This window comes from Salvia splendens, chromosome 12 (assembly GCF_004379255.2).
Source record: "Salvia splendens isolate huo1 chromosome 12, SspV2, whole genome shotgun sequence".
Taxonomy (NCBI): Eukaryota; Viridiplantae; Streptophyta; class Magnoliopsida; order Lamiales; family Lamiaceae; genus Salvia; species Salvia splendens.
The window spans coordinates 33629760-33654945 of record NC_056043.1 but is presented as its reverse complement, the minus strand read 5'-3'; the positions used below and the strand labels follow the sequence as shown (position 1 = coordinate 33654945).

The window sequence follows — 25186 nt, the reverse complement described above, 5'->3', positions numbered from 1 at the left end:
AAAAGTTTAACAACATTCCACACATAAAATGATCCAAACTGTGATCTTCTTATATACTCCCTCCGTCCCGGACTACTCGCACATTTCCTTTTCGACACGGAGATTAAAGAATGAGTGTATAGCAAAGTCAATAATTGCGGCTGTAGGTGATAATTTTTACTAAAAATGGAAAGAGTGCAAATAACTTGGGACGCCCAGAAAGGAAATAAGTGCAAGTAGTCCGGGATGGAGGGAGTACAATCGAAAAAAAATTATTACCAAATTATATATATGGATATTGGTCCTTAAAACTATAAACGTTGGTCAAAGTTTGATATTTTCTACAAACATTAAAATTGGTCTAGAATATCACAAATTTTGCAGATTGTTTGGTATTTCTCACGACATGTCTATCATCATATTTGACTAACTTACGATGGTTTTTTATCATACTTAATCAAATTAAATCAATGTGGTTTTCTACGTAACTTTTTATCCTGTATGTTATGAACTTAAAAAGTGGTTTAAAATATCACAAAATATATCACGGTTGTCCACATAAAATAAGATTTTGATGAAAATATCTTATTTGGGTCGGTTTGGAAATATCCAACAAAATGCAAAGTTTGTGATATTATAAGCCAATTTTAAAGTTAGTAGGAAATATCAAATTTTGACCAAAGTTTATGATTTTAAAGACCAATATCCCTTATATACTAGTGGTATATTATTGTAAAGATATGTGTTAAAAAATTATACTACTCGCCAATTCTAATAAAGTACTCCCTCCGTCCCAAAGTAGATGTCACACTTGGGGATTGGTACGGGATTTTAGGAGATGTTATGTGTGTTAAGTGGAAAGAGAAAATAATATATTTATATTAATGGGAGAGGGAATTTTTTCAAAAAAAAAATGACATCTTTTATAGGATAAACTAAAAAGAAAAGTGTGACATCTACTGTGAGACGGGGGGAGTAAATAATACTCCCTCCGTCCCGCACTACTCGCACGTTTCATTTTCGGCATGGAGATTAAGGAATGAGTGTATAGCAAAGTCAAATATTACGGCTGTAGGTGAAATTTTTTACTAAAAATGGAAATAGTGCAAATAACTTGGGACGCCTAGAAAGGAAATAAGTGCAAGTAGTCCGGGACGGAGGGAGTACTACTTGGTGTACCGTATATAATTAAGAAAATTAACGAATCGATACTTGGAAAAAATAAAATAAGAAATTAAACGTATAGAAAATGGAATTGTAGAGCGAATGACTCATCAACTTCTACTGAGAGCCAAAGTCACACTGGTGAGAGCCATAAACCCAGATTTGCTCTGCTTTTCTCCGCCACACTCGGAAAATCGCAGCTTCAATCAAATGGCGGCATAAACCGAGCTCTTTCTCACAAGACAATACGATCAATTTGTGAGATCCGACTCAATTTCCGTTGAAACCAGCTGAGAGATATACCCGAATCGCCCCATTTCTGTGATTTCCAGTCCGACGAGTTTTTCGATTCAGATCCGGCAAACCTTGTCGAAAAAGAATCGATGATGTCAGACGTCCGATCATTCTCCGCTCTCATCATCTTCCTTGCGTTCGTCGCCTCTCCTGTTTTCGGCAAGGTGAGGAATTTGTGATTTTATTCTGGTTTTGCTTCTGAATTGCTCGTCTTACGTGGATCTTGTTCACAGTCTTCTTATCCATGTTATAATTTGGTTTATGTTCGATGCGTGTGTTTGATTACTGGTTCCTGCTTTCTACTTGTCTGCTATTAGTGATTTAGATTGGGAGACGAGGGTTTTGTTTATCTTTGTTAGTTGAGGGTAATGAGAGGGAAGAAAAGCAGTTATATGGAGTAATTTTCTATATTCAAGTGAATACCAGCATTTTGGGTTTTTCTTTTCCCCCCATGCTATAGTAATAAGTTTTCATCTTGCCTTTCAATTACCAAAAGTTCTTAAAAATTGAAGCCGCGAAATAAAGTTTTTAAATAATAAAGCATTACTCTGTAGTAGCAAAGAATATGATTGGCACTAAATGCACCAGTTTTATTTTCGTATATGCGCCAAATTGCTCAACCATTCATGGCTGTTCATTTAAGTATGTAGTAACATATCAATTAGTTTCTATGAAATTAAGATAATTTGGATAAGTTTTGTGTCTTGTGAGCACAAAGGATTGATGGCATTATGCATTTTATGGCTGACATGTTTTCAATTAATCTGTAGTACAAAGCTGATGATCCTGTCACCCTATGGGTGAACAAGGTTGGCCCATATAACAACCCCCAGGAGACCTATAACTATTATAGCCTCCCGTTTTGCCGCACGTCCAAAACTGCTGCACACAAGTGGGGTGGGCTTGGTGAGGTTCTTGGAGGGAATGAACTTATCGATAGCCAAATTGACATAAAGTTTAAGAGTAATAGCTCGTTTCTGATTTTGATTTCCCTACTCTTTTCATTTCCTACAACTTCGGGCGAAATATATAACCAATGTTTCTGCAGAGGATGTTGGCAAGACTGTAATTTGTGAAATTGAACTAGATGCTGCAAAAGTTAAACAGTTCAAGGATGCCATTGACAATTCTTATTGGTTTGAGTTTTTTATGGGTAAGTCCATCTTGTTCTTCTTTTCCAGTTTCCACCACTGCTTAATAAGCTTGATAGATATCTCTTAACTGCATTGTTGTTCCTTTTTAACTGGTGTTTTCTTGCATGCCTTTGGTGGTTTCGTGTCATCAGATGATCTGCCGTTATGGGGTATGTTTTTTGTCTGTATATAGTAGTATAACTCTTGTGGAAATGTATATAACTTTAATGGAACTGCTAAATGTTTTGTGAAGGTTTTATTGGTGAGGTTCTTCCGGATAAAAATCGTGATAACAAGCATGTGCTCTTTACCCACAAAAGTCTTGTAATTAACTACAATGGAAATCAGGTTGGCCTAAAAGAGAGGTTTTTTACAATGTGATTATTCATTCAAACAAGATTTATGTTATTGCTCAATCTGAACTGGAATTTGCACTGCTAGGTTATTCATGTCAACCTCACTCAAGAAAACCCTAAGTCACTTGAAGAGGGGAGAACACTGGATATGACTTACTCGGTCAAATGGACTCCAACTAACACCACATTTGCACGTCGTTTTGATGTATATCTGGATTACCCCTTTTTTGAGCACCAGGTACATGCTCGTATATCTATCAAGTTTTATGTGCCCCTGTTCTTGTATTTGGAACAATTCTTTATATATGCTGGAAAAGAGGACTTACCTTTCAATAGTTGGCACAATATTAGTTGTGTGCTTATTTCTCAGTCAGCTCATCCATGCATTTTCACTTTGCAGATCCATTGGTTTTCTGTCTTCAATTCTTTCATGATGGTGATATTCCTCACTGGCTTGGTGTCTATGATACTAATGCGCACACTGCGCAATGATTATGCGAAATATGCTCGGGAAGACGATGATCTTGAGACTCTGGTAATGAACTCTGAATTTTATCTTTCTTTCCAAACCTTATTGCCTATTGCTGCTTGTATGTTGTGTATTGGGCTTTTGTGTGTTATGTTTCTTGGAGCTTGTATTTATAAAAAGTATGTTGAAGAGTTTTCCTAATAGAATGACTTCTGTGTTTTCAAGCTTGCTTATACCTTATAATTGAACTCTCTTTTTTGTTTAATTTTTTTTATTATAGGAACGGGATGTAAGTGAAGAATCCGGTTGGAAACTTGTCCATGGTGATGTGTTTCGGCCTCCCCAAAATTTGGCTCTACTCACTGCTGTTGTCGGCACTGGTGCTCAACTAGCAACGCTTGTTCTGCTTGTCATCATTTTAGCTATTGTTGGAATGTTGTACATAGGGTATGCTGGAGCCTCTTTAAGATGCCAATTTGGTTTCTACATTGAAAAAAAAGCTTGGAGTTATCCTTTTTTCCTATATTAAACTTTTGTGCATCCTTTTCCAAAGGAAATTTTGCTCTTTCTGATCTTTGAAACTTCTGCTACAGCTACAGAAGCCTAATTTCCTATTACCATTTGTGTGCCTTCTTTCAGCATATTTTGTAACTCCACCCCTTGCATCTATTTCTACTACCAAGTGAAAGGTTTTCTCGTAGTTCTGATGTGCTGTGTTTATCTTCACGGTTTTTCCATCTTAATTGTTTGATACTTATACCTGATCTGATTTTATGACCCAGGAGAGGAGCTATTGTAACTACCTTTATTGTATGTTATGCTTTTACCTCATTTATAGCTGGTTATGTGAGTGGTGGCATGTATTCACGTCATGGGGGTAGGTGGCATTCTGCTCTATTTTAACAAAGCCTACAATGTCTTTTACTCGATTCTTTTCTGATTGTACAGTTTACACTAGTCATAAACACACTATATTGTATCATTGTATGCTTTACTGGTCTGCCTATTAGTTTTTAATTCTGTTAAATCTTGTTAGGTAAGAAGTGGATAACATCAATGATCCTCACAGCATCACTTTTCCCATTCCTGTGTTTTGGGATTGGCTTCATCTTAAACACAATTGCTATATTTTATGGGTCTCTAGCTGCCATTCCCTTTGGTACCATGGTGGTTGTTTTTGTCATATGGGCTTTTATTTCTTTCCCGTTGGCTCTGCTTGGCACTGTTGTTGGAAGAAACTGGAGTGGTGCGCCAAACAATCCTTGCCGAGTAAAAACCATTCCTCGTCCGATACCTGAGAAGAAATGGTATCTGACTCCATCAGTTATCTCTCTCATGGGAGGTCTACTCCCTTTTGGAAGCATTTTTATTGAAATGTATTTCGTCTTCACTTCCTTCTGGAATTACAAGGTACAGTTAATTTTAATTGAAATATGATGAGCTCGTCTCTTTTGTTTGAATATATATTTGGAAGCAAGTATGTGGCTGCCAGATGTTTTATTTGGTAGACTATGTTAATGACCTACATTGTATCTAGATGTGACGGGTTTCTTCTACAGGCTACTTAATTTATTTGCTTAACATGGTTATTTTCCCATCTGTCCAAATAGTCAGTGGTCTCATATTCATGTGGTTTTCTTGTTTACAGGTTTACTATGTATATGGCTTCATGCTTCTCGTCTTTGTAATTCTGATCATTGTCACCATTTGCGTGACAATTGTGGGTACATATTTCTTACTGAATGCTGAGAACTATCACTGGCAATGGACTTCGTTCTTCTCTGCAGCTTCCACCGCTCTATATGTATACTCCTATTCTATATACTACTATCACGTCAAGACTAAGATGTCTGGCTTCTTCCAGACCAGCTTTTATTTTGGATACACTCTGATGTTTTGTCTCGGCTTGGGAATCCTCTGTGGTAAGTTTGCCCGTCTTTAGACTCAGCATAAATGAGAAAATGGACAAAAATAACACGATTTACTCGAATTTCAGGTGCCGTTGGATACCTGGGCTCCAACTTGTTTGTGAGGAGAATTTACAGGAATATCAAATGTGACTAATTCTAGACTATACAGAATTTGTTATTGATAAGTTAAAAGGCGAATGGGGAGAGATAATGGAATGGACAAGCTCTGCAGCATCCTTTTTGTAGTGATGAAATGAATTGATTTGGGATACTAAACTCCATTTTGGTTTCTCCCATTACATCAAAATCTTTGTAGCTTGTAAAAATCTTGCCTCTTAGGCATTTGTGACGTCTCTCTATTTTCATGCTATGTAGACATTTGACTCTGCCAAAATTAGTTATTTAGTGTTTGTAGGGATTTGGATTCAAGAGTCATTCACCATTATATAATTAAGATTTTGCAAACTTGAGAATTCCCCTCTATCTTCCTTTATTACAAGAACTGTGCAGCAGATTTTGGATATAAAACGGCTGGACTGCAACAAACTGCACGAAATCAAACTTGAGGCAATGCCCTAAACTCGGCAACATAAATCACCTGATATCTTGCTACGATTCAAGCTCAATTCAGCTAAGATCGTAGCTCGATTCACAATCACTACACCACCAACACCACGACCAGCACAAATCACAGTAAAACACAGTAATGCAACGTGATAAACACCGAGAGTAGATTAATAACCAGATCTCATGAGCAATGCGATGAATTGAAATAACAAGGAATGAAAATGATCACGAGAAAGATAAATGCTATGGATCTCGGATCCCTTAGCCCAATGCTCAATCACACAACTAACATTTTGAAGGCGAGAGTGGTCCCCCTTTAAATACTTCCCACTCCTGCTGCTCTCACTCCAATTCCCTCCTCCTCCCTTCACATAACTCTCGTACTCCCTCTTCATGCACCAGTCCAGACGATACACGTGGCTTCTTATTTCCATCTGCCATGATTCTTATTATTCTAAATACTCTACGCCACGTTGCATGCAATGCATGAGTCATGCATGGGTGTGCATGCAACAATACTCCCCTCTTAAAGTTCCTTGTCCTCAAGGAACCAAGGAAACCTTGCTTTAATTTCATCGGAATACTCCCAAGAAGCTTTCTCCGGTGACCGACCTTCCCAATGAATCAGCCACTGTGTGACAGCTTGATTGTGTCTTTTCACCATCTTATGCTCAAGTATGGCCTGGGGCACGACATCACTGATGTGGGAGACCGAAGGTATATCAGATATCGGCCCTGAAGGAAGAGCAGAAGGTCGTAGTAACGAAACATGGAACACATTATGGATGGTGGCCGACGCAGGAAGATTCAGCCTATAAGCCAAATTCCCGATCTTATCTAGAATCTGATATAGCCCATAGAATTTTGGTTCGATCTTGTGGTGAGTTCCTCTGATTGATTTCTGACGATAATTTTGTAACTGGAGCCACACCCAATCCCCAATTTCATAGTTCCTGTCCACAAATGTTTATTGGCTTGCTTCTGCATCCTATCAGCAGCCTTTTGTAGGTTCTTTTTTAGCAAAAGAATCATATCTTCTTTGTTCCTCAAGGTAATATCGACAGCCTCTACACTTGAATCTCCGGGTAAATAGGGTATGTTATAGGTGGAGCATACCCATATAAAGCTTCGAACGGTGTCATTTTAATACTCAAGTGATAGGTCGTATTGTACCAATATTCAGCAAGTCTCAACCATTGATGCCATGAATGGGGTTTCTCTCCAACCGTACATCTCAAGTAACACTGCAGGCAACAATTGACTACCTCTGACCATTGGTCTCTGGATGGTAGGCTGTCGAGTATAGTAGTTCCACGCCCAGCAAGAAGAAATCAACCCAGAAAGCACTCATAAATGTTGATCCTCGATCACTGACCACCTTGGCCGGCATGCCATGGAGTTTGAACACTGAATTCATAAAAACTTCAGCCACCTATGTAGATGTAAAGGGATGAGTTAGAGCCATGAAATGAGCATATTTGCTCAACCTATCAACCACCACGAATATCACGTTCTTCCCTTGGGACATGGGTAAAGCTTGCACAAAGTCCATAATAATGTCACCGAACAGAGAAGCTTGTAGGGGCAATGGTTGGCGAAGACCAGCTGGGGGCGAATTCTCTACTTTAAATTGTTGACAAGTTACACACAACCTCACAAACTCTCGGACCTCCCTCATCATACCCGACCAATATATAAGTGATGATATCCTCTTGTAAGTTGCCATGGCCCCAGGGTGACCAGCTGATTCATGGAACAAGGATAGTATTTGTGCCTTCAACTGCAGATCATTTCCCACAATAAGCTTCCCACACCCCCTTAACTTCCCATTCTGCCAGCTAAATCTAGGATGATAAATCGGTTCTTGCTGCTTCTCAAGTTAATTTTCTGAACTTGTTGATCTTTCTCCCATGATGACTTGATTTTAGCAATGAGTTCCAAGGGAATAATGTATGATGTGAGAGCATGAATCATCACCTCAGGTGCTCTTGAAAGTGCATCAGCTACAGAATTCTTAGATCACATCCTATATTTGATCTCATAGTCAAAATGCATCAATTTGGACATCCAAGCTTGCAGTGTAGGTGTTGTCAGTTTTTGATCCATAAGATACTTCAGACTTTGATGATCAGTTATGATCACAAACTTCTTGCATTGTAGATAATGATACCATTTCTTGACAGCCAACAAGATTGCCAATAACTCTATCTCATACACAAATAGAATCTGGTATTTTGGTATAGAACCTTGCCGATATAAGCAATAGGATTACTCTCCTGCATCAGTACTGCTCCTATGCCCACTCCTGAGGCATCAGTTTACACTACAAACTCCTTAGAAAAATCGGCTAAAGCTAGGACAGGAGTTGAGCTCATAACTATTTTTAACTTTTCAAATGCTATCTATGCTGCTTCTGTCCATTATTTTTATGAGAGGTTTTTTATTATTTTTATGAGAGGTTTTGCTATAGCACCATACCCTTGCACAAATCTCCTATAATATCCAGTCAAACCCAAGAAACTTCTCACTTGCTTAATAGTTTTATGCTGCGGCTAAAGTCTATCTGCATCAATCTTGCCATTATCTGTAGCAACTCCCTTTTCAGATATAATGTGACCCAAGTATTCCACCTCTCTGCCTCCAAACAAACGTTAGGACCTCTTGGCCAACAATGAATGTTTTTAAATCAATTCCAGTACCACTCTCAAGTGCTCAAGATGATCCTCTTGGCTCTTGCCGTATACCAATATATCATCAAAGAATACTAAGATGAATTTTCTCAAGTGATCTTTGAATACTGTATTCATCAAAGTTTGAAACGTAGCAGGGGCATTTGTCAAGCCAAAGGGCATGACTAAGAACTCATAATATCCCTTATGGCTCTTGAAGGCAGTCTTATGCACTTCTCCCGGTGCCATTCTTACTTGCCAGTAGCCTGACCTAAGGTCGATTTTAGTAAACCAACTAGTTGTTCCAATTTCATCCAGTAGCTCTTCTATAACCGGTATGTGGTATTTATCCTTCATAGTGATAGAATTGAGGGCCATATAATCCACACACATCCTCCAATTGTTATCTTTTTTCTTAACCAACACTATTGGGCTATCAAGAGCTCTTACTATTTCTAATAACTCCACTCTCCAGGATCTCTTTGATCATTGCTTCAATAGCGTCTTTTTGATGTGCTGCATATTAACAAGTTATGTCTTCTCCTTGAGAATAATTCTCATGGAGCTTCGATAGCAGCTAGGTCTAGAGGGAAGTTATGAGCATTACGTTCATGCATAACTTCCATACCAAGGTTAGCATAAGTTTCCAAAAATTGAAGATACAGCTCATGAAATCGAATTTCAATTCTTTTTGGAAAGATATCAATTGGTAGAACCCTCAATAAAGGAAAGTAAACGGGCCTCCGCTTGAGCCTCCAAAGATAAGGGTACATACCTTTCGTTCCACTTCCAGTTCCTATCCTATTGCTAATAGATTTACTCCAAAATAGCATACATAGATTATTTGCTTTTAGTAATAAATTGCTTTAAGTTTGGTCCTTCATGCTGATGACATCCATTGTAAATGTTTCTATCCTAGAATAGTAGTTCTCATTTTGGTTTCATTGCTGAAGAAACGAGAGAAGCCTAGGCAACTGCAAGGCTTAGGTGGATCATTGGATCTCGAGGTGGAGAATCTTTTGGAAGACTCAGTTATGTGTAGGTCACGAGCAAAACGTGGTTGTGCTACTCATCCTCGCAGCATTGCTGAAAGGGTACTCAAGTAATCCATTTTCTTATTTCCGTTCATATTATTTGTGGCACTGATTTGGTAATGCCTTTGGCCAACTAGTTCCCCTTTTAACTTTATAATCAGGAGAGAAGAACACTGCAAGAACTTGTCCCTAATATGGATAAGGTGAATATCACAAGCCTTTAACTTCATATACCCTTCTATTCTGATTGGTCATAACGTAAAAAGGGAAACATACGATATGCTGCATAAATGAGTCATGACTTTCCATCAGTTCCTGCCCAGGTATTTCCTCCCTTTTGTGTGTACTCAGATAGGTAATCACAAAAAATATTTATTTGATATCAGGTTTGAAATAAGCAAAACTAATTATGGCATTGTTGTGGAAATGAGATATACAAATCTTGCCGGCCGAAATTACAATGAAAAATAAAACAAGGAAATTACACGGAAAATAACTGAACAAAATTACATGGAAAACTTGTGGAAAGTCGTAAGCCGAGTCGAGAAGTCCTCTTTCCGCAAGACGAGATATGTCCCGGTAGTGCTCTCGGTTTGGCGTGTCGTCCCCAAAGATAAAACGGTTTCGTCTCTGAAGTAGTAGCACCGCTAGCAACAGAGCTCCGTCGAACGGGAGTAAGGCGGGGACAGAGCTTCGACGGGGAAGATTATGCAGAGAGGGAGAGAGCGTGTATGCAAGATGCTTATGTATATTCTATGTAGAATGCAATGGATGCATGCCTATTTATAGGCCAAGTCCACCCATTGGGCATTGATGGAGTCAACAGCCATTATGTGTGCCATGATGCTCGACTGTAACCTCCGGGGGTTACTGATTGGTGCACTAGCCATTGGGAGCTGAAGAGACACGACGCACCTAGACACACTATGGACCGTCGGGGACCTTTTGTCTCCCGTTATGCGTCGGGGTCCAGCGGGGACCTTTTGTCTCCCGTTATGCGTCGGGAACATGACGTGGACCATGACCACCATGAGTCAGGGTCCGTCGGGGATAGCGTGGAGTTTGGGGTGGTCTAAAAAGAACAAGCGGGGCTCGAACCACACTCAACGACCAGCTCCAAAGAACAGCACAAGGCACAAGGCACCCATGAGTCGGGGTCCGTCAGGGATAGAGTGGAGTTTGGGGTGGTCTAAAAAAAGAACAGCACAAGGCACCCGGTGCGCGGGCAGGCGGCGGTGCGCGTGTGCGCGCGTGTGGGCTCTGTCACCCGTCTTATTCCACGATAATTATTACACATGATAATTCATCTGATTAAATACTTCATCAAAGAAGTTTATCATCCCCGATATGGGATAATTAACACCTAGTTAATTAATCCATTAGTCTTTTCATATAGCTCATTTATAGTTTTATTGTGACCAATTTTAATATATTATTTCTCACTTACCGGGAATCGGATTTGAGAAAATGAATATACTGCAGTCATCTACTTGGAACGTAGATCAACATTATTACATTTAATTTCACAAAATTAAATGTCTTGTAACATTTATTATTAGTCAAAAATTATTTGACCAAGCACGATTCCAACAGGTATGGATGGGACTTTGATGCTATGCTAGTAGCCATACATATTTTGATGTGGGGACTTATGAAGTGAATTGATGCAGTCTTTTGATTTTCCTGCTTGCAGCAAACGAACACTGCAGACATGTTAGAAAAAGCTGTAGCTTATGTCAAGCATCTGCAGAAAGAGGTCCAGGTTGTTTATTTTCCCATTATTGATTAACCATATTGTCAACAATTCAGGATTTTATTCATCCCTACTTGATTTAGTTGTTTGTTCTACTACCTTGGTTTTGTGTTTTTTGTTTGGAGATTATCTGGAAACTTTTCCCTAGGCCACATCCTTTTACCGTTGTCCCTCTAGCTAGTGGATATCAGCCTGGAGAAGATCTGTATGGTTGAAAACTTTTCCATGTGTATATTCCCTAAGCACGCTTGCTGTTTAGAAATTGATTTCTTCTTCAGCTATTTTCGTCTTCCTTGGTGTCAGTTCATCCATTTCAGAATACTATTCTGTCTGTGGCAGGATCTAATGGAGCATCAAAAGAAATGCAGATGATCAATAAATGATTGAACAATTGGATTGGACATTTATGGTATGATTTCCAAAAACTCCACCTTCTGTAACTGTTGCTTTACATGATATTTCTAATTTGATGCCCGTGTGAACGTTGCTCGATGCTAGTTTCCACTATGTTTGTTCAGCTGTAACATATTGTAAAAAATGCTCGTAGAAATCTGTTGTGTAAAACCAGTAGCTGCTATCTCTCGTGAGTAATCACTACTGCCGCTGTTAGAGAATCTGTACATGACATGACAATATCTAAGAAAGTCTGTTATTTGTATTTATGAAGAGTTGTGGTGTAGCGTACTCGTTCCTGCTTTGTATGTAAACATATGGCATGTAGATTGCTTAAGGCCGACATGACATGAGAGCCGGTTTAAGGCTCTTCGTTGAATTCCATTGTCTGCGTCATTGAATTTCATCTTCTGTTTTGTCCCAACTTCGTCGATGACATCCTCTAGTGTCTCATCTAAAAATGGCATGAGGGAATACAGGGATTATGATTATGATTATGATTATTATCTAGTTTAATTAATGACAAGGATTACAGTTATTAGTATTATTATTTATTAAAAATATTTTACTGATAAATGTTAACTATGGCCGATTACGTTTTTCTATAAACTGTGGTCAAAATAAAAGTTGATAGCAATGGACAGAAAATATCAAAATAATAAAGTTGAGTGATATAGAATTATCTTTTTGATTATACAAAAATCGATGTGCAGAAAGTTCTTCATAATAATTTAACTGAACAATTATGAACCTGTGTTTATAACTTAATCAGATAAAAACTTTGAATCATTTGCACTATTTAGAAGTCTGTAAATGCATGGGCTTCGGCGCAATTATAAATGGGCTCAATATTTTCTTATTACAGCCCAACTACAAAATGGTATTAGGCCCAATGATTTCACCTTCTTTAGTTATGTGGCTCTTATCTGAACACCGCGCTTCAATTCATCAATTGCTCTACAAATTGTTGAACAAACTCCGCACAATAAACTTTGTTGTCCGTTTTCGATCGCATTTGGTTCATACTATAGTAGTTTTGCGCTTGGTTGTTTCAAGAGCATTTTTCGAGGTAACAAAATGGTACTATTTCCTATTTAGATTACCTAAGTTTGTATGCAAATTCCCCTTTTTCTGAATAATTGAGAAAGTAAAGAGCTTATATTATATTAATGGTTGAGTTTCTCATCATATGATCTCGTCGTTAACTGTATGATTGCGCTGTTGTTTCACTTTGTTTATGATGGAAGCTCGCTTCGAATTTTAAATGGTTGGTTGCTAAGGCTGCATTCAGCTTACGTCATAGAAAATCCCCAATCCAGTAACGATTTCACGTGTTTCTGAATTGACTTGTGAGGAATACTCAATATTTATATCTATTTATTGTTCGAATTGTGCGTCTGTGTATATTTTGTGGTTGTTGCTGATTCATATTTGGTTAATGGAGCAGATGGGTGCTGTCAATTCGGAATTAGAAGACCTATTTCAGGATAAAAAGCGAGTCAGGAATCCCCTTGTACCCATTGGTAAATCTGTCATTTTTTAGAATTCCGATTTTTCTTTTTTTCCTTTTTATGGTTGAATTCCCACTGTGTTTTGATCTCTGATACTAAATTTGGAACTTTCGCATTATACATTTGTTGGGCTCAGTCCAATGGTTGAATTATTCTTTTTGATGGAATTATGTGATCATTGTGTTTCCGTACTAACTAATGTCTGGGGGCAAGTGTTTTGGAATAGTGGTGAGTCGAGCTGTTTCACTAGTTACTTGGAATCAGTTTGTAGCTCGTAGAATAGCTCATGTTGAATTTGAGCTACTCGGGCAATTTGAGGTTCATCTCTATCTCTATCACAATCGCCTTGGCTTGAGAACCTTGGAGAAGTTAGTCTAACTTGTGAGCCAGTTGAGCTGTTGTAACTTGATTTGGAATCAATCATAAAATTTACACATCAAGAATTTGATTGACCTGAATCAACCTCAAACTTAGGATCACCTGTTATGTTATTTTCTAAGATTGGAGGGGGTGGGGACAACATACCAAAACTGACGATGGTGAAATAGGACAAGTTGGGTGTCGAGTAAAAACTCAGTTTTGCAGTTCCGTCCTCTTGAAATGGGTCAAACTCACAGCATCACCACATTTCAATTCAGAAACCTGCACTCTGTGTGTCATGTGTTGGTCTTGGGTTGTTTAGATGTGGGGGAGGTCAACTAGCTAGATATATCTGCACGAGGTATGAAACTCAAAAATTTTAGCTTGTTGAGCCCATAACCTCTATCTTCAAACAAGTATGGTTTACACTTTACCAACATGCTTATGTGATATCAATTTCAATCGCTTGCTCAAATTTTATATCGTTTTTCAACATTATGGATTGCTTTTATGTTTCAATGTTCTCACATGTTTGCGCGTCTCAGGTGCTTTCATGACGGCAGGGGTGCTGACGGCCGGTTTGATCAGTTTCAGGCAGGGAAACTCTCGTTTAGGTCAGAAGTTAATGAGGGCTCGCGTAGTTGTACAAGGTGCTACAGTTGCGCTCATGGTTGGCACAGCTTATTACTATGGTGAAAATTTTTGAGGATCCTATGCTGGTGCTGCTTCCTCTCGAGCTTCATCTCCGTGCCTTTTCTCCATTTCTTCATGAATAACATCTTCTCTTTAGTTTGCTTTCCCAAATTCGGTTGATGTTTTTAGAAAAAGAGCGTGATTCATAGCATCGTTGTGCTTTGTGAAACAAATAGAAACTGTATAAGTACTAGTTTAGAATCGGGCGTTAGTATCATTGTTTCTTGCAAGTGTTGATGGATGAATAGAATATAATTTCTTGAAACTGGTTCTCGGAGTTGTGTAGGAATCTCTATCTAAGTCTGGTATATTGTTTAACTAATCAAAAGCAAAGCAACACAATATTCGACGTACATTGTCATTAAAAAGGGAAATAAAAAGTTACAAACCTACCAAAATTGAAGTTTCAACACAGTTAAGTTCTTGCTCTCATCAATGGCCCCTTCCCCTGCTGCTCCTTCCACGGCTGCCACCACCCCTACTACGGGAGATGCAACCTCTACCACCCCTTCCACGACCTGAGCCATTGGGTAACTTCAATGGTTGCGCACCCCTCCTCTTTTCAGGACGTGCCTCCTCAATATCGTCATACTCCTTGTCATTCGCTGAGCTTCTGGCCTTGCCCGTATTTGACCACATCCTTTGAACCTCACTGTGGTTTGGTCCGAGCTGCCCTGTCACCCATAGGAAGGGATTCCTCATCTGCAAGGGACTCGTGATTCCAGAATGCTTGTGCATGCCGGTTCCTTCACTTCATAAAATCTGCGCAGCATGAAATGAAATTAAAAAAGGCGCTGCCATACATGCAGAATTATGTTCATCAAAACCAAGAATGGGGGATAAAACCATTTGTTCATTTATACATGCAAAGTGGAACCATTCTAATATACTTCTCATTAGTCATTGGTTGATATGTAAGTCTTCACAGTATTATTAAGATAACATGGATCGATGTATACCCAAATATAACCAAATTATTGAACACGACTTTGATGATAGTAGTACATAAGATGAAGATGAGGATGAGGTTCCCGAGGAGCCTAATGTAGAGATGCCACTGCGTGGTGACGATGGAGCCGGGACAAGCACTCATAGGACACGAAGCCAACGAGAGCGAGAAGAGGAGGACTACGGCTCGATAAATGAGAGGTTGACATGGATGGAGCTTCGGCAGGAGGAATATTGGGCCCAGAACGATGCACGGCTGACCCAGTATGAGACCCGGAATGAAGCACGGTGGGACCAGTTCGAGACCAACTGGACCCAATTCACTGAGTTCAACAATGCACAATGGGCCAACATCAATGCCCGATTTGATGAATTCCGTGGCCAGTGATAGCATCCGCCTCCTCCTCCACAGTGAAGGTCCATGGGAGATCCACTCTCTTTCAAACTTATCCTAGCTTTGCATGGAATAAGTTTGGGGGGTGTCTAGTGGATTCTCTCTCCCCTCTTTTATCTCTCTCTCATGCTCTTTATTTGATGATACCCCGGCCTGTACCCCTATTCTTTTGGCTATATTTGATGATGATATGTGGGCATGTAACCTTAACTTTGCCATGTTTCCTTGTTCCATGTAACCTTAACTTTGCCATGTTTCCTTGTTCCACTTGTTTTTGTGTTTATGTTTTCTTTTTAGGTTTGTTTTTCTTGTTTCCTTTTGTGTTGAATAATATCCATTGGGTAGGAAAATAGTAAAAAAAAAAGTTGAAGTTTGAACGAGTGTGAGAAATGTTGGAGGAGTTGCCAATGATGATTTTGCCAAAAAATTTAAAATTTTTGAAAACCTTGTTGATATGGCTAAGTAAATTGTATTTTCATTTCAAATTGCATAAAGTGAATTGCATGGTGCCTTGTCTTTTGCAAAAAAAAACACCTTGCGAGTATTGAGCCTATTTTGTTCTTAATTGTGTGCTTTATCTCAAGCATGTCATATGTTTCTAGAACTTGCTCGCAATCTCCTTGAGTCTACATAGTGGTTATAGAGATAAGGGAGGATGTTAGGCCATCCTTGTTAGCTAAATTTTACCCTTACCCATTATCATGTTAATAATCCTTGCTAGCCCACTTTGAGCCGATAAACCTTTTTCTTTGACAAACCAAGGGGTTGGGTTTCTTATGTGTTGCTTGTGAAAAATTAAAGGGAAATGAAAGTTTGGAAATAGTGTTAAAAAAACAAGGGTGTTGAGGTAGGAAAGAAAAAGAAAAAAAAAAGATTGTAAAAAAAATGAAAGTGAAAAATAGTGTATAATTAGCTTGTGGTGAAAAGGGTGTCTTGAAGGTTGGAAAAGAGGTGAAGAACAAAAGTGGAATGTTGATAGATGAGAAGAGTCTAGGCAAAGCCTAGAACTAGCTAAGATTGGGGAAGAAAGTTGGTGAAGTTGAACAAGTTATATTTTGGGGATTAAAGTCACTTTAGCCAAAAATTACCTCACCTAACCAAAGAGCCTACATTACAACCTATAGAAAAGACCTTTCGGATCTTAGATCTTTAATCACACCGAAGTAGATGAGAGTGTAGATTTCGGATCTTACATGACAAACTCATAGTTTAGGATGGTTTTGTGCGTAATTAGATGGTGATTTTGATGATTAAGGTGTTTAATATATGTTTTTCACCACACATACACTAATTAAAGAGTTAATGAGTTTTGTCGTAGTTTTGTGATGAAAACGGGTTGAAACGGATTGAAAAACAGATTGAACGAGCCGAGACAGATTTTGGGAAGTCCAGTAGGTTCACCCGGTCGGGTGTTTTTCATCGGCCATAACACCCGATCAGGTGTTTCGAAAAAGCAGTCGAGGTCCAGAGAGAAAACCCGACCGGGTGTTTTCTAATTTCCAAATCACCCGGTCGGGTGTTTTGTACGCCTTGCGGGATCCTGAGAGAACACCCGGTCGGGTGTTTTCCACTTGAAAATCACCCGGTCGGGCGATGCGTGCGGCGATGTTTTAATTGCTCCTATTTCCGCCCCGGGTATAAAAGGGACCGAGGGTTTTCGACTCCCGAGACATCACACACGCTCAGAAGCAGTTTTGAAGGTTTGAGAGCGGATTTGAGAGACAAGAGTCCCAATCCTCAACAAGGTTGAAGACGAAGACGATTTGCCTATTCAACCCACTCTTGGGAGTATCTTTATTAGTTTTCCTATGTTCAATTCGCTTTCTATGGATTTATATTGTGAATTTGCATTGAATATGAGTAGCTAAATTTTTTGTAGAGTTTTGGTGAAGACTACAATGAACGCTTTTGATTAATTCAAGGACTTTTGATTACCTATGCTCTTGTGATTCCTTTTGTTTCATTCTTGAGCTTTTTCAATTCAATTGCTTAGCTACCAATTGAGTTTGTTGACCTAGTTTTGAGTAATCGAGAGATACCTAATTAGGATTGATAAAAGAATGAACAACACCTAGATAATTTCATTCGAGAGAAGAAATTCTAGAGTGAGGGCTTGAGCCTTTTGTTTTAAGGAGTTAATTGTGAAGTATTAGAAGGAGACTTCAATATCAATGGTTAATCAACGGGTTGAGTGCACTCGAGAGAGGGCTTAGCCTAGACTAGCGGCTTTCCTAGTAATCCTAGAGACTTCAATTGGGTAATCGAAGTTGTTTAATTGTTCATATATTGTTCGTTGTAGTTGGATCCAAAGCTCTACCTCTTTCTCTTATTTGAAACATATCCTTTGTTGCGTGCTTTTAACTTGTTTATGTTTAATTGTTTTTCTAAGAATCAAACCCAACCTTTGCTTTGTCTAGATAGTAGTTAACATCGGTCTGTGGTACTTGAGTTTATACAATTTGTCTCTGTGGGATACGATACTCTTACTTGCTTTGTGCTACACTAGCCCCGTACACTTGCGGGAATTTTCTTGTACAAAAATAAGTTGAGTCAGCGCAGCGGTTCACTTAGGCAGCACAGTACGCTTGGTGGTCAAGTGATAAGAGATCAACCAGAGAGCACCAAGAAAGCACCACGGAAGCAGAGAACACAGAGTGAAAAAACAACACAGAGAAACCCTAAGTCTTGCCAAGACTGTCTATCAGCAACAAAGATCTCAATCCTATATTTGGCACGAAACAGAAACAGAAAACCAGAGAGTATCAGCCAATTTACCAGAGCGAACCCCCTCTCGAGGGAGGGTTCCACTTGCCCACCTCCTTTAAGCGACTCGGCGTGCCGGAGTAGTCCCCCCGTGGCTCTGATACCACTATAGAGATCAGACTACCCGGATTCACTAATTACCGAGAGCTCTTTGGTCTTGTACAAGATTGCTCAGTCAAACTATCAACCAAACGATTGATTTACAAAGAATCCTAGCTATTACAACAGTAGCTAGCTAAATATCTCGGCCATGCAATCTTCAATCGAAAGCATCTTAAATCCACCGAGAACCTGCACACTTGAACACTCAGTTAGTAACACAAGACAAGATCCTCTCGGATCTGAACAAGTAATACAGAAAACAAGAGAGAAATCAAAGAAATCGCATATATCTAGTAGTTATGGCTCAGCCACCCGCTAACAGTACAGATCTATTAACCAAAACCATGATCCAAGGGAGCAACGTTGAATCCAACTGTGAAACTCTTCACACACTTGATCTATTCACTCTCGGAATCACACTTCACAAGAAACCTCTCAACAAGAAACCCTAGTTTCTCCGAAACCCAAGCAACCGAACTAGTTGCTTCCCCCCCCCCACACACACGTTTTATCACTCAAACATTCATGAAAATTGTAGTGAATCAACCGGAGAATCATCGGAGAAGAAGAACACACAAGGGAAACTCAATCGCCAGAGAGCAGAGAGAGAGAAGTGAGAGAGACAGAATGTGAGGCGGTGAGGGGAGTGGGATGGGTGTATATCATCTGGGTAAACGGGCTAGGGCAAAACAGAAGCCCTAACAATCCGGGCCAAAATTAATTCCCAGGGCCAAATAATAGTCCACCATACAACAGCCCATATAATCAACATGTGGAATTCGAGGGGTAGCGCCAAAGAACTTCAACTAAGCACAAGGATCTCAACCCTTACTAGGATGAGAAGCTCGTCTTCAACATCAAGAATCCTAGAGATCTCGACAACAAGGCCATAGACGTCCTTGTCTACAATGATAACAAGCAGGGCCACAATAGTTTTCTTGGAAAAGTCAGAATATCGACAGGTTTGTGGCTCAATCTGAGCAGGAATCCATGGAGCATAGGTACCCTCTTGATAAAAGAGGCCCCTTTTCCCACGTCAAGGGCGATATCGCCTTGAAGATATACGCCGGTGATGGGTTTGAGGCGGTGGAGGAGGTTCTCAACTATCAGAAGCACAGGGGGAGAGAGAGTGCTCCGCCCCCATTGAAGGAGATCAAAACTGATGATGAGTTATTCTACAAGGAGAGCCATGAAAAGATCAAGAAGAAGAAAAGCAAGGAAAAGGAGGTGCGAACCTTCTACTCCATTGGCACCTCCGGTGGTGGAGGAGGAGGCGGACCTCCGCCGGCTGCCACCGTGATGCAAATGCAGTTCCCGGGGTAAAAACCAGAATACGGCGTGGTGGAGACTAGGCCGCCGTTGGCTGCAAGAATGGGGTATTGGGGCAAAGACAAAACCGCCAGTACCTATGATTTGGTGGAGCAGATGAATTTCCTATACATCAGTGTAGTGAAAGCAAAGGATCTACCTGTCATGGACATATCCGGCAGTCTTGATCCATATGTAGAAGTGAAGGTAGGTAACTATAAAGGTGTCGCAAAGCATCTAGTGAAGAATCAAAATCCGGTTTGGAATGCAGTCTTCGCATTCTCAAAGGAGAGACTGCAGAGCAATCTCATTGAAGTTACAGTCAAAGATAAGGACATTGGCAAGGAAGATTTCGCGGGGAAGGTTGCATTAGATGTTGCGGAAGTGCCTCAACGCGTGCCACCGGATAGTCCTTTGGCTCCGCAGTGGTACAAATTGGCAAACAAGAATGGCGAGAAGCGCCCTGATCATGGAGAGATCATGCTTGCAGTGTGGATGGGGACACAGACTGATGAAGCCTTCCCGAAGGCGTGGCACTCTGATGTTCATAGCTTAAGCCAGCAGAGTCTAGCTAGCACAAGATCCAAGGTGTATTTCTCACCGAGGTTGTACTACCTTAGAGTGTATGTCATTGTAGCTCAAGATCTCGTTCCATCGGATAGAGGGCGAATGCCTGATCCGTATGTCAAGGTGCAGCACGGCCATCAAATCCGTGCCTCTAGGCCTTCACCGATGAAGCATATCAACCCAGAGTAGAATGAGGAGCTTTTGTTTGTTGCATATGAGCCGTTTGATGAGTATATTTTCATTAGTGTGGAGGATTAGGTTGGGCCGGGGAAGGATGATAATATTGGGATGGTCCTGATACCTGTTAGGGAAGTTCCACACAGAATCGAGACTTCCAAGCTGCCTGAGCCACGCTGGTTAGCTCTGCAGAAGCCATCTAAGGTAGATGAGGACGGGGAGAAGAAGAAGGAGGTGAAGTTCGCCAGCAGAATCCTTCTTCGGATCTGCATTGATGCAGCCTACCATGTTCTTGATGAATCCACGCATTTCAGCAGTGATCTTCAGCTATCATCTAAGCATCTGAGGAAACCTAGTATCAGGACTCTTGAAGTTGGAATCTTGAGTGCTCGCAACTTGCTTCCGATGAAGGGGAAAGATAATAGACTGACAGATCCCTACTGTGTAGCGAAGTATGGGAACAAATGAGTTCGTACCAGAACACTTCTTGACACGCTGCATCCTCGTTGGAACGAGCAGTACACATGGGAAGTTCATGATCCTTGCAGTGTAATAACCATTGGTGTCTTTGACAATTGCCACATCAATGGGAAGGATGATGCAAGGGATCAGAGGATCGGGAAGGTGAGGATCAGGCTCTCAATGTTAGAGACGGACAAAATTTACACGCTTTCTTACCTGTTACTCGTGCTAGCTGATATGATCCTTTATATCATAGGATATCCAAATTATTTAGTTGCCTATTTGATTCACCATATCTTTCCAATTTATATTTAGATATTTGTTTCTTATTCAATAAGTTAGGGTAGTAGTATACTAGTATTATAAATAGGAGAGATTGTATCATTTTATCATTCAATCAATTATATCATATGTTTAGCCCATTGGCTTGAGTATTACGAAACTCTAATTATTTATCGTTGCAGACGAGATCGAATCTCGCGTTCAGCTCTTCTTCAGAAGATCACCGCCCACCCAAGCACTTGGGCGCCGGATTAATCAACGGATTTCTTGTTTCTATGCTCTACCCAGAGAACCGATTGTTTAAGAGGAAAACCCTCTTAACAACTGGTGCTTTCATCCAGCTCTCATCCAGTTCTGTTATCATGTCCTACAACTATCATCGCCAATTTGACCACAACCATGTGTCACGCAGCTATCCCGGAATTAGGCGTAGCGCACAATACCTCCTGGATCGGCAGCAGCTATCCCGACCACCTCACCAAATGGAGTCGGTCCAGACCTGCCACCCCACATATTAGGATCCTCCTAGTAACCGAAGACTCCTGGATTTCCAACCCTATGATCCACCACAGCCACCACATCTCCGAGAACCGCCTTCTTGACTCGAGATGCCACATCAGCACACCTACAGGCAGCCACCACACAGCACCAGAATGGAGCGTTATGAACAATTGATCGACCTATTGGATGCTGCTACCTCCAGGTTGGAATCACGTTGTGAAGAAATCGATCGACGTGTGACAAAATTGCAGGCATCAAGAGCAGCGTATAGACCTTCGCTCAGGCGTCGTCCAACCTGCTGGGATCCGCCATTTCGAACGCACGGTCGTCGTGTTGAAGAGATTCACGCTCCTCCGCTGTCGGAGCCACCACCACAATACACGCCTTTACTGTTTCAACAACCGCCGCTTGTGCAGACCCGCAAGCCTACTTGCTAGGACACTCCCGGCCAGCGCCAATCACGGGGAAGTGCGACCCATGATCAGCCCTACGGTGTACCCCCTTATGAACAACCGTCGCCAACACCGCGACAATATTCTTGTTGGGACCCATCAGGACAGCACACAACGGAAGCCGTTGATTCCCGACACCTCTTATATACTGTTGAGGCAGCTGGTTCTGGAGGAAAACGAACCACTTGGCCTGGTATTAGGCCATATTTGACGTCGTATGGGGAAACGGGTGTTAATAAGGAAGTGGATCACAAAAAGACCGCCCATCACATGCTCGAAGATTGATCACGCAGATGACAATGACATTATAGCAACAACAAAGGAGCAAGTAGATGAGGTGGGTAGAACTCTTTTCTTTGGGAAGACTCTTGGAGCTGAGCCCAAAGCAATCGGGTCGTTGGATTTAAACCATGCACCCAAGGACCAATTAAACGAGTTTCCAGGGCTACCACGTGCGAGACTCAAGATAGAAGACGAACCTTTCAATGAGGAGGAAAATTATGACCATCCTGCTGTCCCGCAGCAACCATCGTTGCCTGCTGCTATCTCATGCTCAATGACAAGGATTGTGGTGAGAATTGGGTTTGCCGTGGGAGGTGTATTGTTGAGAAAATTTTCCAAGGATTCACTTTGTGTTGATAAAAGGAAATTTACATGTGATTCGGTGTTTGATGACAAGTGTGGTAGTCTTCTTGATCCAACAAAATGGGAGTTGGAGATAAAGGATGAGGTAGGAAATGGATCCACATTTGCTTGACTACAGCGACCAGACACATTTGATCCGGGAGGTGATAAATCACCAAAGCTTCTTCTTTCAACTCTCTTTGTTGCTTCGTGGTTTCCACCTTGAGGACAAGTTGGATTTTAACCGTGGGGGAGTTGATACGATCCTTTAGTTGCCTATTCGATTCACCATATCTTTCCAATTTATATTTAGATATTTGTTTCTTATTCAATAAGTTAGGGTGGTAGTATGCTAGTATTATAAATAGGAGAGATCGTATCATTTTATCATTCAATCAATGAAATCATATGTTTAGCCCATTGGCTTAAGTATTACGAAACTCTAATTATTTATCGTTGCCGACGAGATCGAATCTCGTGTTCAGCTCTTCTTCCGGAGATCACCGCCGACTCAAGCACTTGGGCACCGGATTAATCAATGGATTTCTTGTTTCTGTGCTCTACCCAGAGAACCGATTGCTTAAGAGGAAAACCCTCTTAACACTAGCTCCCTCAGGATTGAAGAAGCACGGGGAGCTCAACTTAGCACTGCGATTCACCTGCACAGCTTGGATGAACATGATTACTCAATACAGAAGACCATTGCTGCCAAAGACGCACTATGTTCAACCAATCTCCATTGGCTGCACCACCAGGCTATGCAGATAGTGACTGCCCGACTGATCCGGGCCGAACCACCTCTTAGGAGGGAGGTGGTCGAGTATATGCTGGATGTGGATTATCATGTGTTCAGTTATAGGAGGAGCAAGGCCAACTTCTTCCGCATAATGTCACTCCTTTCTGGGATTTCACATGTCTGCAGGTGGTTTAATGGCATTTGTTATTGGAAGAATCTATTGACAACCATCCTCGTGCATGTGTTGATTCTGATACTAATCTGATACCCGGAGCTTATCCTCCCGACGATCTTCCTCTACCTGTTTGTCATCGGGTTGTGGAACTACAGGCTGAGGTCAAGGATTCCGCCACACATGGATGCTCGTGTCTCTCAGGCCGAGAACACCCATCCAGACGAGCTGGATGAGGAGTTCGACACATTCCCAACATCCCGGCCATCTGACCTAGTGAGGATGAGATATGATAGGTTAAGAAGCATAGCAGGCAGAGTGCAGTCCGTGATTGGAGACCTGGCGACGCAAGGGGAGAGGGCACTGTCGATACTGGGGTGGAGAGACCCAAGGGCAACAGCCATCTTCATCATCTTCTCTTTAATCTGGGCTGTGTTTCTGTATGTCACTCCATTTCAAGTTGTAGCAGTGCTCGTTGGCCTTTACATTCTTCGACACCCGCTGTTTCGGAGCAAGCTGCCATCAGTTCCTGTCAATTTCTTCAAGAGACTACCAGCAAGGTCAGACTCTCTAATATGAGATAAAGCTCAAGATCAGGATCAAGCATTCAAGTTAAAGCAGAGAATTTATTGAGTAAATAAGTTCCAATAAAGCCTTCTACATCAGCTGCGGCAAAAGCCAGGTTTAGTAACTCACCTTACTATAGCAGTATTTGTTCAATTATCTCCAACTTGTGTATGCTGTAACAATTTTCCCATTCATTGTTATTCAACATATTATATAAGGAAATTGAGAAAGGTGCAAGCATCAAGACTGGCTCCATTTACTCAAATCAGCACATCATTAAAAAAAAATTTGCAATTCAAATCTGTCAAATCTCCCAATCAGAAAACAGTTACAACCACTGAGTTTCTAGAACTCGTATCTCATATTTCTATACCCTAGATACAACATTACATAACTATAGTAGAAAACTCAATATAATCCCAAATGGAAGAGCTTTATCAATGAAAACCCACTCATACATTCCACCTCTCATTCTTTGCTTTTCATCTGATTCCAATGCATCATTCTCAATATTTCGTGGAGAATTATTCTTTCGCTTTCTCAGTGACCATCCGATGAGGTCTTGGCTTCTTGCCTCGCCTAGCTCTTTCTCATTTGGTGTGAATGGAACGGTTTTGACATCATCGGTATGTCCACAAGCAGATATTTCCGATTCCTTTGAACAGCATGTTTCATTCAAGTTGGAGCACGTTGAGATTTCTGCATCCTGTTTCACGCCTGAAGTAACATTTGTAGTTAGGATCTCAAGCACCTCTCCAAAACAGACCATCTTCCTACAGATGTTATCTTCACCATTGCTTAAGTCCCCAACATGCTTTCATATCCAAGCACCAGCACCTGAATATA

General features: G+C 40.7%; 3 protein-coding genes and 1 pseudogene across 4 annotated transcripts; all 4 read left to right on the top strand.

Annotated features, from left to right (window-relative positions):
- The first annotated feature begins 1221 nt into the window (after positions 1 to 1221).
- On the top strand, positions 1222 to 5734 carry LOC121757174 (transmembrane 9 superfamily member 1-like). Its single transcript, XM_042152689.1, has 12 exons — positions 1222 to 1601; positions 2208 to 2400; positions 2486 to 2590; positions 2723 to 2740; positions 2824 to 2918; positions 3012 to 3164; positions 3327 to 3461; positions 3676 to 3842; positions 4178 to 4272; positions 4432 to 4805; positions 5044 to 5317; positions 5392 to 5734. The coding sequence occupies exons 1-12, from the start codon at positions 1527 to 1529 to the stop codon at positions 5457 to 5459; spliced, it is 1752 nt and encodes a 583-aa protein (XP_042008623.1). The 5' UTR covers positions 1222 to 1526; the 3' UTR covers positions 5460 to 5734.
- A 3144-nt stretch (positions 5735 to 8878) lies between these two features.
- Positions 8879 to 11543, top strand: LOC121757933 (transcription factor bHLH80-like). The gene is made up of 6 exons (XM_042153381.1): positions 8879 to 8883; positions 9269 to 9308; positions 9495 to 9635; positions 9737 to 9778; positions 11269 to 11337; positions 11454 to 11543. The coding sequence occupies exons 1-6, from the start codon at positions 8879 to 8881 to the stop codon at positions 11541 to 11543; spliced, it is 387 nt and encodes a 128-aa protein (XP_042009315.1).
- Positions 11544 to 12670: 1127 nt separating this feature from the next.
- Positions 12671 to 14550, top strand: LOC121757231 (RING-H2 finger protein ATL48-like). Of its 2 annotated transcripts, none has more exons than XM_042152746.1 (3): positions 12671 to 12790; positions 13169 to 13244; positions 14138 to 14550. In XM_042152746.1, exons 2-3 carry the CDS (start codon positions 13169 to 13171, stop codon positions 14296 to 14298), a joined length of 237 nt encoding a protein of 78 aa, XP_042008680.1. In that variant the 5' UTR covers positions 12671 to 12790; the 3' UTR covers positions 14299 to 14550. The 2 variants fall into 2 exon arrangements, with proteins under 2 accessions (XP_042008680.1, XP_042008679.1); XM_042152745.1 differs by having other exon boundaries at positions 12671 to 12801.
- A 4593-nt stretch (positions 14551 to 19143) lies between these two features.
- LOC121757932 lies at positions 19144 to 24352 on the top strand (annotated as a pseudogene).
- The last annotated feature ends 834 nt before the right edge of the window (positions 24353 to 25186 follow it).

Coding starts and splice junctions, on each gene's coding strand:
- LOC121757174 (XM_042152689.1), top strand. CDS start 1,527: ATGATGTCAGACGTCCGATCATTCTCCGCTCTCATCATCTTCCTTGCG. Junction 2,919..3,011: donor TTAACTACAATGGAAATCAG/GTTGGCCTAAAA, acceptor TTGCACTGCTAG/GTTATTCATGTCAACCTCAC. Junction 4,806..5,043: donor CTTCCTTCTGGAATTACAAG/GTACAGTTAATT, acceptor TCTTGTTTACAG/GTTTACTATGTATATGGCTT.
- LOC121757933 (XM_042153381.1), top strand. Junction 9,779..11,268: donor TTGTCCCTAATATGGATAAG/GTGAATATCACA, acceptor TCCTGCTTGCAG/CAAACGAACACTGCAGACAT. Junction 11,338..11,453: donor ATCTGCAGAAAGAGGTCCAG/GTTGTTTATTTT, acceptor TTTTGTTTGGAG/ATTATCTGGAAACTTTTCCC.
- LOC121757231 (XM_042152745.1), top strand. Junction 13,245..14,137: donor GAATCCCCTTGTACCCATTG/GTAAATCTGTCA, acceptor TGCGCGTCTCAG/GTGCTTTCATGACGGCAGGG.